The sequence below is a fragment of the Poromitra crassiceps genome, assembly GCF_964638095.1.
Source record: "Poromitra crassiceps genome assembly, chromosome: 3".
Lineage (NCBI taxonomy): Eukaryota > Metazoa > Chordata > Actinopteri > Beryciformes > Melamphaidae > Poromitra > Poromitra crassiceps.
The window spans coordinates 95,508,279-95,523,180 of NC_139625.1; the positions used below are offsets into that span (position 1 = coordinate 95,508,279).

General features: G+C 41.7%; 1 protein-coding gene across 1 annotated transcript in view; it reads right to left on the reverse strand.

Annotated features, from left to right (window-relative positions):
* fancm (FA complementation group M) overlaps positions 1-14,902 on the reverse strand; it is a gene marked incomplete at its 5' end in the record, with an annotated part of 126,418 nt that overhangs the window by 67,523 nt on the left and 43,993 nt on the right. The window contains one exon of the mRNA XM_083633247.1: positions 835-966. Coding sequence (XP_083489373.1) covers positions 835-966 — 132 coding nt within the window. The remainder of the gene's footprint in view (positions 1-834; positions 967-14,902) is intronic.

Below are 14,902 nucleotides of genomic sequence, written 5' to 3' on the forward strand. Positions count from 1 at the left end.
CCAACATACAGTACTCTCTTAAAGTAACAACGAGCAAGATTTTCGATTGGTATTAAACAGTCTAAATGTAATATTGATGCCTCACATCTTACCTCTAATAGTAGATGAGACCAACGCCGAGTGAATCGGCAAGTGCTGTCTTGATGATTATAGTCTGTGTGCGGGCCGGCAGATCAGGAAGTGAAACGAAAGGGTTTACAGCAGCCACTTCAGCCATAACCACAAAATTACTTTCAAACAAACTGTTAGAATATAACGAGAGATGTTCGCGAGAGCAGAAAGTAGCGAGGAAAGCTGTTTTGGGTCTGTTGCTACGGCCGTAAACCGTTTCGCTCTGCCTAGCAACAGACCCAAAACAAGAAGGACGGCTTTCCACGCTACGGGGCTTTCTACTCTCGCGAACATCTCTCGTTATATTCTAACAGTTTGTTTGAAAGTAATATTGTGGTTATGGCTGAAGTGGCTGCCGTAAACCCTTTCGTTTCACTTCCTGATCTGCCGGCCCGCACACAGACTATAATCATCAAGACAGCACTGGCCGATTCACTCGGCGTTGGTCTCATCTACTATTAGAGGTAAGATGTGAGGCATCAATATTACATTTAGACTGTTTAATACCAATCGAAAATCTTGCTCGTAGTTACTTTAAAGTCAAAATATGATACTTCATTACCAATTTCACGTTATCTGTAATATACCAGAGAAAATACAGCTAACTAGAAAATGAATGGCAAGTAGTGATCTAGATGGGTCATATTTGCCACACACACACGTGTGTGTGTGTGTGTGTGTGTGTGTGTGTGTGTGCGTGTGTGTGGAGTGCAGTGTCTGTGCCTTGAGGTGTGGCGGCGGGTTCTTGCGGAACTGCTCCCTGGCCAGGATGATCTGGTATTTGGTGAGGGTCCGCAGGTCTTTGTGGCCCATCACCCGGTTCTGGACAAGACGAGACATAAACTTCTCCAGGACCTGCAGAAGTAACAACAAAACAGCTTAGAGGCGGCTGACATACAAACCATTATCAACAAAAGAACATTGCATGTGTTCAAGGCTCATGCAGCAAACTCTCCAGCACTCTAGGTCGGACTGTAGAACAGCTGTTTTCAAAGTGTGAGGGGGCGCCAGACATCTTCAGGGGAGGCATGACGTCATGGAGAAAATCACACCTAATGCCCACTACAAGCCATGCTGGCTGCACAATCGCAGCCTCCACTGCGCAAATCAGCCAGGGGCGGAGCTCCGTCAGTCTGGCTGCCTCTGATGAGGCGAGCTCAGGCTGTCAGAGGAGAAACCAGGGAGAAGGAAATCGAATGTACATCAAACACATATACTCATGTTTTTGTATCTGTTGGGGAGCTATTTCCGATGAATTTTACGAGATTTACAGGGCTGGGGAACTGTCTGTCCGCACTGGCCAGCCTGGCTGCAGCACACAGTCCACATTCAATTCTGCGCTCCTTCAAGCTCCAACTGATCTGAGCGTAGGGTCGTTGACATTAAGTGAGAAAAGTAAACACAGCTGTAAGTAGGGTCTTTGAGGGAAATAATCAGTAGAGCTCAGTGATCTTAGTTAAGTGAGATTTCTAAGAGATTTTTACGTGGCTATAATGTTAGGCTATAATGAGTCACGCATTCAGAAATAATATCCTCTAGGGCCACGCCACTTCCGGGAACCCCCATCCTGTGTAAGTAGGGTTCCCAGAGTAAAACCTGGCCATTTCCACCACTGCTTATGGATGAGCATCATCTGCTGCATGCCATCGAGAACCGTTGGTCGGATCGACTTCAAACTTTAGGAGTGTGCCCTATTGTGCAGTGCAGTGCCCTATGGGCATAGCGCCACCTACTGGCAACAAAAAAGTGTGGTTTATCTCAAGAACTTTGGGGAGTGCGCTGATGGGAACTCAACACAGTGCAGTGCCGAATTTTGTGCAATTCGGCACAGCGCCACCTATTGGCCACACAAAAAGTGGTTTATTTTGAGAACCGTTCGTCCGATCGACTTCAAACTCGAGGAGTGCGCTTAGGGGGACTCAAGGGAGTGCAGGGAGCTGAATTCTGTGCAATTGGGCATAGCGTCACATTACGTTACATTACATTACGTCATTTGGCAGACGCTTTTATCCAAAGCGACTTACAATAACACATTTTTGTCAGCAATAGAGCAATCAACTATGGAGCACAGTCTATGACAACTACAACTTCTGAAGGAACAGTGGTACAAGTTTAGGTTCGTTTTTTTTTTTTTTTTTTTTAGAAAGAGAAAGAGAGAGAAAGAAGTTAGATCAAGAAGGGCCCAGATGGAGCCTGAAAAGGTGAGTCTTTAGTCTTTTCCGAAAGATCGGCAGTGATTCAGCGTCACCTACTGGCAACACAAAAAGCGCTTTATCTCCATAGCCGTTCATCTGATCAAGTTCAAACTTCAAACTCGGGGAGTGCACTTAGGGGGACTCAACGGAGTGCAGGGAGCTGAATTCCGTGCAATTCGGCACAGCGCCACCTACTGGCAACACAAAAAGTGGTTTATCTTGAGAACCGTTCATCCGATTGACTTCAAACTTGGGGAGTTTGCTCCTGGGAACTCGAAGTAGTGCGGCGCTGAATTTCTTGCAAATCTTGCAATTTCCCGTGCCACCTACTGGCAAGACAAAAACCTGTTTATCTCGAGAAACATTTGTTCGATTGACTTCAAACTTGGGGAGTGCGGTGCCGCATTTCATGCAATTTGGACTTATTCCAGGACTGTCTGTATGTCTGTCCTTCACGTATCTTGAGAACCGTTTGTCGGATCGACTTCAAACTTGCGCTTAGGGGGACCTGACAGAGTGCAGTGTGTGTGCGGGGGGGGGGGGAAGCGCCCACGGGGCACTGCATTAGTAATAATAATAATAATGGGTGGGGGGGGGGGGGGTTGGGGAGGCTCACTCTGCTACACTTTGAAAACCCCTGCTGTAGAAGATAAATAGACTGACACACATTGACAGTCTTATTTCAACTGCAGACTGTTACGCGCCTAATCCTGATGGTGCCATGGTAACTAATCCTGAGGATGCCATGGTAACTCAACTGAAGTGTTCTAGCTGAAACTACTGTGTCATGCTAAATACAAGGCCTTAGCTGAGGAGATCCTTTTAATCACCTTCATTAATCATGACCATCCATGACCATGTGAAATAATTATTTAAACTGATTCATGTTTCTCAGCTATGTGACTGCAGTAGTAGAGACCCAGTCTTGATCTGAGAAGATTATTTTATTAGTTTTTATTCATATTTTTTTATTTTAGACTACTTATTTCTTCTGCACTAATGAAGAAGAAAGCACATACCGGTATACACAATTAAAATACACCAGTTTATTTTTCAATTGAGTCCTGTATTAAAATGTTTATTTATTGACATCACTCACTGATGACATCACAACTCGGGTACCAAAATCGCAGAACCCACTTACTCCCTTGTTTCCCAGTCAAGTCAAGTCAAGGTTATTTGTATAGCCCTAATTCACAAGCATGTCCCAGAGGGCTTCACAGAAAACATGTCTAGCTAATTCTAGCCGACACAACAGTAGCAAATTACAGTAGTAATGATAACACATTGAACAACTGATAAAGAAATATAGAAAATATAGAAATAGGATAGAGCGGAGGAGAGAGCAGGAGAAGGGAGGGAGAGCAGGGGGAATGTGAGAGAGGAGAGAGCAGGAAAGTGATGAGGTGGGGAGGGAATGGGAAATGCTGGGGAGTATAGGAGGTGGGGAAGGAGCAGGGGAAGGGGGAAAGAGGAGAGAGCAGGAGAGGGGAGGGGGGAGGGAGAGTGGGGGGATGTGGGGGAGGAGGGAGCAGGGAGAGGGAGGGAGGAGGTGGGGAGAGAATGGGAAATGTGGGGGAGGAGAGAACAGAGAAGGAGAGGTGGGGAAGGAGCAGGGGAAGGGGGAAATAAAGAGAATGGGTGCCATGCTTTAAAATAGGATGGATGCCATGCTTTAGAATAGTGGGGGGGGGGGGAGAGTTCGGGAAGGGGAGGAGGTGGGGAGGGAGAGCAGGGGGAGTATGAGAGAGTATATGGAGAGAACAGGGAAAGGAGGGCTAGCTGACACAACAGTAGCAAATTACAATAGTAATAATAACACATCAAACAATCATATGATGAAGAAATGTAAAAAGAAAGAAAGAAAAAAAAGTGGCCTATATAAGAGTACAACACTGTCAGTTTGTTTCCCAGTGGCCTATATAAGAGTACAACACTGTCAGTTTATAAGAGTACAACACTGTCAGTTTGTTTCCCAGTGGCCTATATAAGAGTACAACACTGTCAGTTTGTTTCCCAGTGGCCTATATAAGAGTACAACACTGTCATTTTGTTTCCCAGTGGCCTATATAAGAGTACAACACTGTCAGTTTGTTTCCCAGTGGTCTATATAAGAGTACAACACTGTCAGTTTGTTTCCCAGTGGCCTATATAAGAGTACAACACTGTCAGTTTGTTTCCCAGTGGCCTATATAAGAGTACAACACTGTCAGTTTGTTTCCCAGTGGTCTATATAAGAGTACAACACTGTCAGTTTGTTTCCCAGTAGGTCTATATAAGAGTACAACACTGTCAGTTTGTTTCCCAGTGGCCTATATAAGAGTACAACACTGTTAGTTTGTTTCCCAGTAGGTCTATATAAGAGTACAACACTGTCAGTTTGTTTCCCAGTGGTCTATATAAGAGTACAACACTGTCAGTTTGTTTCCCAGTGGTCTATATAAGAGTACAACACTGTCAGTTTGTTTCCCAGTGGTCTATATAAGAGTACAACACTGTCAGTTTGTTTCCCAGTGGTCTATATAAGAGTACAACACTGTCCGTTTGTTTCCCAGTGGTCTATATAAGAGTACAACACTGTCAGTCTGTTTCCCAGTGGTCTATATAAGAGTACAACACTGTCAGTTTGTTTCCCAGTGGTCTATATAAGAGTACAACACTGTCAGTTTGTTTCCCAGTAGGCCTATATAAGAGTACACCACTGTCAGTTTGTTTCCCAGTGGCCTATATAAGAGTACAACACTGTCAGTTTGTTTCCCAGTGGTCTATATAAGAGTACAACACTGTCATTTTGTTTCCCAGTGGTCTATATAAGAGTACAACACTGTCAGTTTGTTTCCCAGCGGTCTATATAAGAGTACAACACTGTCAGTTTGTTTCCCAGTGGTCTATATAAGAGTACAACACTGTCAGTTTGTTTCCCAGTAGGCCTATATAAGAGTACACCACTGTCAGTTTGTTTCCCAGTGGCCTATATAAGAGTACAACACTGTCAGTTTGTTTCCCAGTGGTCTATATAAGAGTACAACACTGTCAGTTTGTTTCCCAGTGGCCTATATAAGAGTACAACACTGTCAGTGTGTTTCCCAGTGGTCTATATAAGAGTACAACACTGTCAGTTTGTTTCCCAGTGGTCTATATAAGAGTACAACACTGTTAGTTTGTTTCCCAGTGGCCTATATAAGAGTACAACACTGTCAGTTTGTTTCCCAGTGGTCTATATAAGAGTACAACACTGTCAGTTTGTTTCCCAGTGGCCTATATAAGAGTACAACACTGTCAGTGTGTTTCCCAGTGGTCTATATAAGAGTACAACACTGTCAGTTTGTTTCCCAGTGGTCTATATAAGAGTACAACACTGTTAGTTTGTTTCCCAGTGGCCTATATAAGAGTACAACACTGTCAGTTTGTTTCCCAGTGGTCTATATAAGAGTACAACACTGTTGTTTGTTTCCCAGTGGTCTATATAAGAGTACAACACTGTCAGTTTGTTTCCCAGTGGCCTATATAAGAGTACAACACTGTCAGTTTGTTTCCCAGTGGTCTATATAAGAGTACAACACTGTCAGTCTGTTTCCCAGTGGTCTATATAAGAGTACAACACTGTCAGTTTGTTTCCCAGTGGCCTATATAAGAGTACAACACTGTCAGTTTGTTTCCCAGTGGTCTATATAAGAGTACAACACTGTCAGTTTGTTTCCCAGTGGTCTATATAAGAGTACAACACTGTCAGTTTGTTTCCCAGTGGTCTATATAAGAGTACAACACTGTCAGTCTGTTTCCCAGTGGTCTATATAAGTGGTCTATATAACACTGTTAGTTTGTTTCCCAGTGGTCTATATAAGAGTACAACACTGTCAGTTTGTTTCCCAGTGGTCTATATGAGTACAACACTGTCAGTTTGTTTCCCAGTGGCCTATATAAGAGTACAACACTGTCAGTTTGTTTCCCAGTAGGTCTATATAAGAGTACAACACTGTCAGTTTGTTTCCCAGTGGTCTATATAAGAGTACAACACTGTCAGTTTGTTTCCCAGTGGTCTATATAAGAGTACAACACTGTTAGTTTGTTTCCCAGTGGCCTATATAAGAGTACAACACTATTAGTTTGTTTCCCAGTGGTCTATATAAGAGTACAACACTGTCAGTTTGTTTCCCAGTGGCCTATATAAGAGTACAACACTATTAGTTTGTTTCCCAGTGGCCTATATAAGAGTACAACACTGTCAGTTTGTTTCCCAGTGGCCTATATAAGAGTACAACACTGTCAGTTTGTTTCCCAGTGGTCTATATAAGAGTACAACACTGTTAGTTTGTTTCCCAGTGGTCTATATAAGAGTACACCACTGTCAGTTTGTTTCCCAGTGGCCTATATAAGAGTACAACACTGTCAGTTTGTTTCCCAGTGGCCTATATAAGAGTACAACACTGTCAGTTTGTTTCCCAGTGGCCTATATAAGAGTACAACACTATTAGTTTGTTTCCCAGTGGCCTATATAAGAGTACAACACTGTCAGTTTGTTTCCCAGTGGCCTATATAAGAGTACAACACTGTCAGTTTGTTTCCCAGTGGTCTATATAAGAGTACAACACTGTTAGTTTGTTTCCCAGTGGTCTATATAAGAGTACACCACTGTCAGTTTGTTTCCCAGTGGCCTATATAAGAGTACACCACTGTCAGTTTGTTTCCCAGTGGCCTATATAAGAGTACAACACTGTTAGTTTGTTTCCCAGTGGCCTATATAAGAGTACAACACTGTTAGTTTGTTTCCCAGTAGGTCTATATAAGAGTACAACACTGGTAGTTTGTTTCCCAGTGGCCTCTCCGTGTCCTCATTTCCTTGTAATAATGGGGAGGCAATCTGCCGGACAGACAAATGTACCAATTCATCCTCACAACCGCAGACAATGTGAGGCTGGATCATCACCATTTCACTGTCCTTTGTATGGAGCTGCAGGAATAGGGGGCTGCTGTGAAAGGATGACTGGGCTGTTTGCACAGACATCAGTGAAAAGATGAGATTTGTAACAATTGACATAATTGAAACAAATTACTTTTTATTTTATTTGCAAATGGTATTTGCGGACAACCCAGCTAAATGAAGTACTATGTGGAAAGTAGGCCATATGCTCTAGGGCTGCAGCTAACGATTATTTTTCTTATTGATTCATCTGCTGATTATTTCCTCAAATAATCCATTAGTTGTTTTGGTCTATAAAATGTCAGAAAATGGTGAAAAATGTTGTTCAGTGTTTCAAGAAGCCCAAGATGACGTCCTCAATTGTCTTCTTTTGTCCACAACCCAAAGATATTCCGTTTACTGTCACAGAGGAGTAAAGAAACCAGAAAATATTCACATTTTAGAAGCTGGAATCAAATTTTGTTTTAGTTTTTACTTTTTTTGTTCAAAAATGAGTCAAAACGAAAAATTGATGATCAAAATAGTTGTTGATCAATGTTCTATGGATCGACTAATCGATGAATCGTTGCAGCTCTAATATACTGTATTTTATGTTTTTCAGATGTGATTATAAGAAGACATTATAGATAGCATAATTCTGCTGTTGTATGGTTGTGGAAAAACTAATGGTTGATGTTTTCCCTCTGGGACAGAAAGCTAAGCTGGTCTGCTGATTGCTGAATCCCTGCCTGCTGCTGGAGATGAGTCAACAACACAGCTTGTGAAGAGAAAAGCAAAGAGTTAAATATCAACCCTTAATGCCACTGACCTTTCAGAAGACATCAACAGCCACGTTGTCAAGCAGCACTGAAAGATCTCCGATGGCAGCATAAGGAGGCCATCTGGTCAGGAGTGTGCCTCGTCATTCAATAGGTTCAGATTTGACAATAGATGACTTTCCAGACGGTCTACATCAGGGATACTCAACTTGCTTTGCCCGGGGGCCACTTTCGTGAAATGATAGAAGGCCAGGGGCCAGTTAATAAACAATCAATATACATTTTTCTGTAGCGGATTGTAGGTTTTTGGGGTGTCAGCCGGAGTTTAGTCTGACAATGTTGTGCACACCGGATAGTTAGTTTTAAGTACATACTAGGGGTGTCACGATACACTCAGTTCACGATACGATACGATACACGATACTGGGTTCACGATAACGATACGATACGATATTTTAACAATATTTTTTTGCGATCGATTTGTAAGTTGAGGGGGCATCCTCCACGCTAATTTGAGTAATTTCACCATTTTCATCCTCCGTGTCTGTAACGTCCCTTGTCTGTTCAAACAAAGCAATGAAAAGGACAGCGAGCATGCAATCAAATGCAGATCAGTGCCACCATGTTCAGCTTCTTTTTCTCTCGATATGAGATTTCATCTCAACGATACATATTGTCACGTTTTGATATTGCGATATATTGTGGGACGACATATTGTGACATCCCTAGTACATACATAAGTGCCTGGGTAGCGAGCAGACGGCGGTATTTGACAATTTAGCAGCTAAATCATAGATTATTGAAAGATATTCCATATTCCAGACTGAAATGCTATAACAGAAGTGGAGTATTGGCCAGAATGACATGAACATTTGGACACTTAGGCCATGTTCACATTACAGGCAAATCCGATTTGCTGATGAAGTCATTAATCATCATTATCTTGATTGGTTTCCCAAATCTGATTTGGGAGTGTGTCCGCACTGCCACAAATCTGATTCTCAAGTCGGATTTGTGTGGCCAGACCTAAACAGCCTATCTGCATGGGTTGCTATGGTAACGACGTGGGCGTCAGTAAATACGTACGTTGGTGACATGGTTTTCCTGCGCAGAAGCATTTGATGACGAGTTGCGAGTGACATTCAAATCAGATTTGGTGGATCTGCGCGTCCGCACTCAAGTCACATCAGTCGAAAGCAGATTGGAAACTACCTCCATATGTGGTTTCGGACAAGTGACACAAATCAGACTTGGAGCGTCCAGACTCATTAAACCAATCTGGATAAAGTCATTAATAGGTCACTAAAGTTCCCAAATCAGATTTGGCCTCCTAGTCTGAACATGGCCTTATTCAGCGGGTATCTTGCATGTTGCGTTCAGGTGCACTGTAATTTTTTTTTTTTTTTTTTTTTTTTGCAATTCCATCGCGGGCCACACAGAGGGCGCCCGCGGGCCGCATGTGGCCCGCAGGCCGCCAGTTGAGTATCACTGGTCTACTGGATGATCAAATAAACTACAACAAACCCTTTACTAATACAACTACCAACATGAGTGAAGCCAAATCTGACAATATTTTAATTGTTTGATATGATTTTGCGCAGAATTCCATGACAATGAATTATAGCCATATGATTTTGCGCAGAAGTCCATGACAATGAATCTCGATTGTAGATAGAGGGATAATCGTGCGTTTCTTTATCGCAAAAGAACTGGGATGTGGAGGCTAAATGACATCACATCCGTTTTGTTAGCATTCCATTTGCAGTAAAGCTGAGCTGGGAAGTTCACTGTTCACTGGTCAGATCCACTAGCTAGCCAGGCTATTGTTAGCAATAACAGTTGATAACAAGGCATTTCGTGGCATTTTGCGCATACAAACACTGCAGCCTCATGTCCACACAGAAGTAGGCCGTGCTGTGTGTACAGCTGATTTAATGAGACACAAACAAGACAGAAGTGCTAAATAGCATTTACGGTATACGATTATAACTACTGTTGTTGCGTGGAGCAGCCATCTTGGATTTTTGAGGTCGGGGCTGCTGAGGCTCCTACGAGTTTGGAATGGGAAATACCAGCTCTAGTGACGTCACCGTACCAGCTCATGAACTTTGAACCGTAAGATTACCAGTTCCCAGTTATAAAGGAATGCATGATAACAGTGAAACTATGATCAGTCATTAACAGTGTTGGGCAGTAACTTAGTTACAGTAACTTAGTTACCGTACTGTAATTGTATTACTTTTACCAGTAACTAGTAATGTAAGGGACTACAATTTAAAAAAAGTAATTATATTACAGTTACTAATCCAAGTAACTTCAAGTTACTGCATTACATTCTCCAGCACTGGCACAGTGCTAAAAGGAAGTGTGGAGATATATACAGAGGCAAAGTGACCGCCTACTTCCTGCTTCAGCACTGTGCCAGAGATTTTCATCCGCCATTTATTTTCCCATAGACATTTTGTAAAATGCTTATAAAAATAGTTTTACTGGTTCAAACCAAATGGTTGAGATATATTTAGAATCAGGAAAGATCACATAACATTTCACTGGACCAAAACGTTAAAAAAATGCGGGTTTAAAGAACATATTTTTTCGATGGTTTTTTTTAAAGTTTTGGTCCGAGTGAAATGTTCTATCGTCTCTCCCGATTATAGCGTTAGCTGAACCGTTTAGTTCGACGTAGTAAAACAATTTTATAAGCATTTTAAGAAATGTCTATGGGAAAATAAATGGCGGATGAAAATCTCTGGTACAGTGTTGAAGCAGGAAGTGACGTTCCACTTTGCCTCTCTATAGGTCTGGCTATGCGAGGCTTCTGTGTTGCCAGAAGGATTTTTTTTTTTTTTATACTATAGGCAAATAAATAAAAGTGTGCAGTTTAGCTGAATGTTGACTCCTGCTGTAAAGTGAATTATTGTTCCAATAAAGTGGATTCAGTTGTAAAAGCAGCTGGTTAAACAGGTGTCACTTTTTCGGAACTGGCGTAGCAAAAGTAATATAGTAAAGTAACGAGTAATGTAACAAATTACTTTTGAAACCAAGTAATAAGTAAAGTGATTGTATTACTTTTTAAATGAGTAATCAGTAATAAGTGACTAATTACACTTCCTGAGTAACTTGCCCAACACTGGTCATGAACAGTCATTCTTCTACATTCTATAATTGTAAACGAAATAATGGTCAAGTTGAACAATCCCATCAATTTGCTGGGGACCACCTACCTGGGACCTGGGACCTCCAGCAGTGCTCAGATTGTTTTAACGAACACAGCTGTTAATCTTGTCTCAATGGCTTTTATGGTGTCTGTGTTCTGTTTGTTGCCATTTTGTCTGCTCTTGTTTGTTTTCGGCTGTATGAGTTGCTTTGGGGGCAAAATGAGGTTCCCCACTGAGGATGAACAAAGAGGTCATTAGTTTGGTGCAGGTCTATTGTAGCAGGCACTGGAGAACGTGGGCCAGATGGGCCAGCAAGAGGCCTTTCTACAAATCATTATGTAAGGGGATTAGAAAAAAAGACAAGAGACTCCAATTAAGCCTTAGGTGACGAAGCTAGTAAACACTGACTCCACTCTTCTCCATCAGGGCCAGACAAGAACATCCAGACAGAGACACATTTCAGGGACAGTGATGATTGTTAGAAGTCACCCGTGACCTAAGTTGCGCTCACTGAGGGCGGTTGTCACAGTGCTGATGTGAACTTCTGCTTTAGCACTTCACGACATGAAGAGAAATCGAGAGAAAAATACCGTCGTTAAAGAGACCCCGAAATCAACTTCCACATATCTTTCTTCACTGGTGATCTCATGTTAACTTCCACATAATATCTTTCATGGTGATCTCATGCTGCACTAGTAGGCGTAAATATAAACTTCTAACCGATTGTAAAACCATGCAATTTTTGAACAATCCAGTCCCCCCGCAGCCGTCACTTCAAATAAAATGGTCTCTATCCCTTTCGCTCATATTCCATTGGTTTAGACTTTTGGATGATCCCTCACTGGATTATGTCCCGCCCTAACATCCTGTTTCAACAGGATGTGCATAAAATAAAGGAAGGAAAGACAACATTTCCTGGGGCATTTATTGGAATGTATGAGTGCATCATAAGAAACAATATTAACAACCACAATACTATTATATCATCATCAACAACAACAACAACAACAACAACAACACCAACACTAATAATATAGGCTTTTACAAAGTGTCACTCTCTCTACATGCTTTATCATGCTTTGACATCATATATGTCATACTTTGATTGCAGCAGAATTTCCCATGTGGAATGGTTCAGGTTAGGGATGCACCGATATGAAAATTTTGGCCGATGCGATAACCGATATTAACATTGCTGTTATGGCCGATAACCGATATTTACCGATGTCGATATGATCTGTATAAAACCACATTTTTATGATCATCACATTTTGTACATACTGAAAAACACATGTTAACACTGAATTTGAAAAAGTTATGCATTTCTTTATTTGCAAAGCCTTTGGAAAAGCCCATAAATCATAGATTTACTGCATTATTTCATATCAATGTGAAGAATTTGGCTGATGATGATAACCGATATTAACATTGCAACATCTGACCGATACCGATATGACCGATATGTTAAAAAATGACTAACATCGGCCGATACCGATATGATTGCCGATATATCGTGCATCCCTAGTTCAGGTCATTTAGTTCTTCACAGCTATAGAGAGAGAGGCAAAGTGAACCTCACTTCCTGCTTTTCTCCCTGTACCAGCTGTAAACAGCATATTCCAGTTGCATTTTCAGAATTTGGCCTTTTTCCTAATTTTGCATTTTCCAATTAAGACATCTGGGTTATTCCAGTATTATTCGGGTTTTAGGAGGATTCGTTGATCATGTATACAGCGCATTCAGAATATGCGTCTCAATCAGGGTTTTTACTGCAGTTTGCGACGCATGTTGCCTGTTTGTGGTCAACTGATGTGTGCTAGAAAGCGCTAGAAGAGGCGATAATATCATATAATCCATCATCTCTGGCATGCGAAAAGAAAAGCCCACATTTCTGATCGGGAGGAGATGAGAAACATCGATTTAAAGAGAGAGATATTTAAAGAGATAGTAGTGCCCACGGAAGTCCACAATGCTTGCGAGCCTGCGAGGTAATAACGTAATATAGCCGACTTTTTATGAAAGACTTGGATGCGCAACGCCCAACTTTTCAGCAGCAAGCTCCTGAAATGGGCCAAGTGATGCTGGTAAGAATAGTGCTGCTGTGTCTCTCTCTCGCCCCCCCTCCCTCACGTGTCGGGGAGGGCGAGCTACGGCTGCATGTAAACAGGAATATTAGTGGATTATTAATTTAGTCGGAATATTGTCATTTTCCGAATATGGGCAAAAAGCAGAATATTGTGTGCATGTAAACGTAGTCACTGCTTCAGCAAACCTAACGGTGCAAACAAAATGTGGAAAGCAGAGAGAGTAGAGGGAAAAGGCCACAAGGCAACATCTGATCTCCATCTAGTTAAATGGCAGGTGGACCTCAATGAGGGACTGCACAGCTGATGGTCAACTCCAGATGATGAGATTACAGAGACAGAGATTAGTGGGCTGGCTTTTTCCTCTCAATGACAGAATGTGCAGAAAGAAGACTGGTGTACTGTGCAAAGAACATAAGGGGGAAAGACATCAAATAGGAAGAAGACTAGTGAAAAATGACTACATGCACTAAATAATGATAGACACATTAATGGAAAGAAAAAGGAAAAGTTCACACACATACAGTATCTTAAATATTCTATACAATAGTGGTAAGAGGATGAGTGGTGACATATAAGACTAAGGACCTGTTTACACGGCAACGCTCCCCGCATAAAACGGCAAACTTTTTGAGCGTTAGTGCCTTCCTTTTACACGGTGACGGCGTTATTGGGGGGTGAAAACGCAAAAAAGTGAAAATTCGACATTCACGTACGGGCACGCCCAGCGCCGCCATATTGTTGACATAATGCAGCAGCTCTCAAGTGACAGCCTATGTGGAGCAGCGTTTATAGGAAGCTAGCCGCTGTTAGCGTTACCTGTATCGTTCCTGTTGTGTTCGGATGGTGACCTGCGTTAGGCATGGCTGTAGTAATGACAGCAATAAAGTCCCTGTGGTTTGTTTCTATCTCTACCGTCCACAGACGTGAAGGGAGCGAGACGGAGGATACGTCAGCAGCACAGGAGATGTCTGGATAGTTAGGAGAGAGACAGGTGAAACTTTCTGACAGCTCCTCATAGCAAAGTCTGTTCACCTCGTTATTTTGTATATTTATTACAGGCATTAACGGCAGCATACAAATAACAACTGTGGGGTTTTTATTGGTGTCATTAGCATCGCTATTTTGTAATGGAACAGAAACGACAATAAGGCTGTTACTAGTTGTCAGCTGCAGCGCTGTGTGCGCACAGGACGGTATGTCAACAATATGGTGCCGTCCAGGGTTAGCGAATAAGGTCTATAGGCTATGCTATTCAAATCATCTGTAACTATAGACTGCTATTCAAATCATCTGTAACTATAGTCTGCTATTCAAATCATCTGTAACTATAATAGACTGCTATTCAAATCATCTGTAACTATAGACTGCTATTCAAATCATCTGTAACTATAGACTGATATTCAAATCATCTGTAACTATAGACTGCTATTCAAATCATCTGTAACTATAGACTGCTATTCAAATCAACTGTAACTATAGACTGATATTCAAATCATCTGTAACTATAGACTGCTATTCAAATCATCTGTAACTATAGACTGATATTCAAATCATCTGTAACTATAGACTGATATTCAAATCATCTGTAACTATAGACTGCTATTCAAATCATCTGTAACTATAGACTGATATTCAAATAATCTGTAACTATAGACTGCTATTCAAATCATCT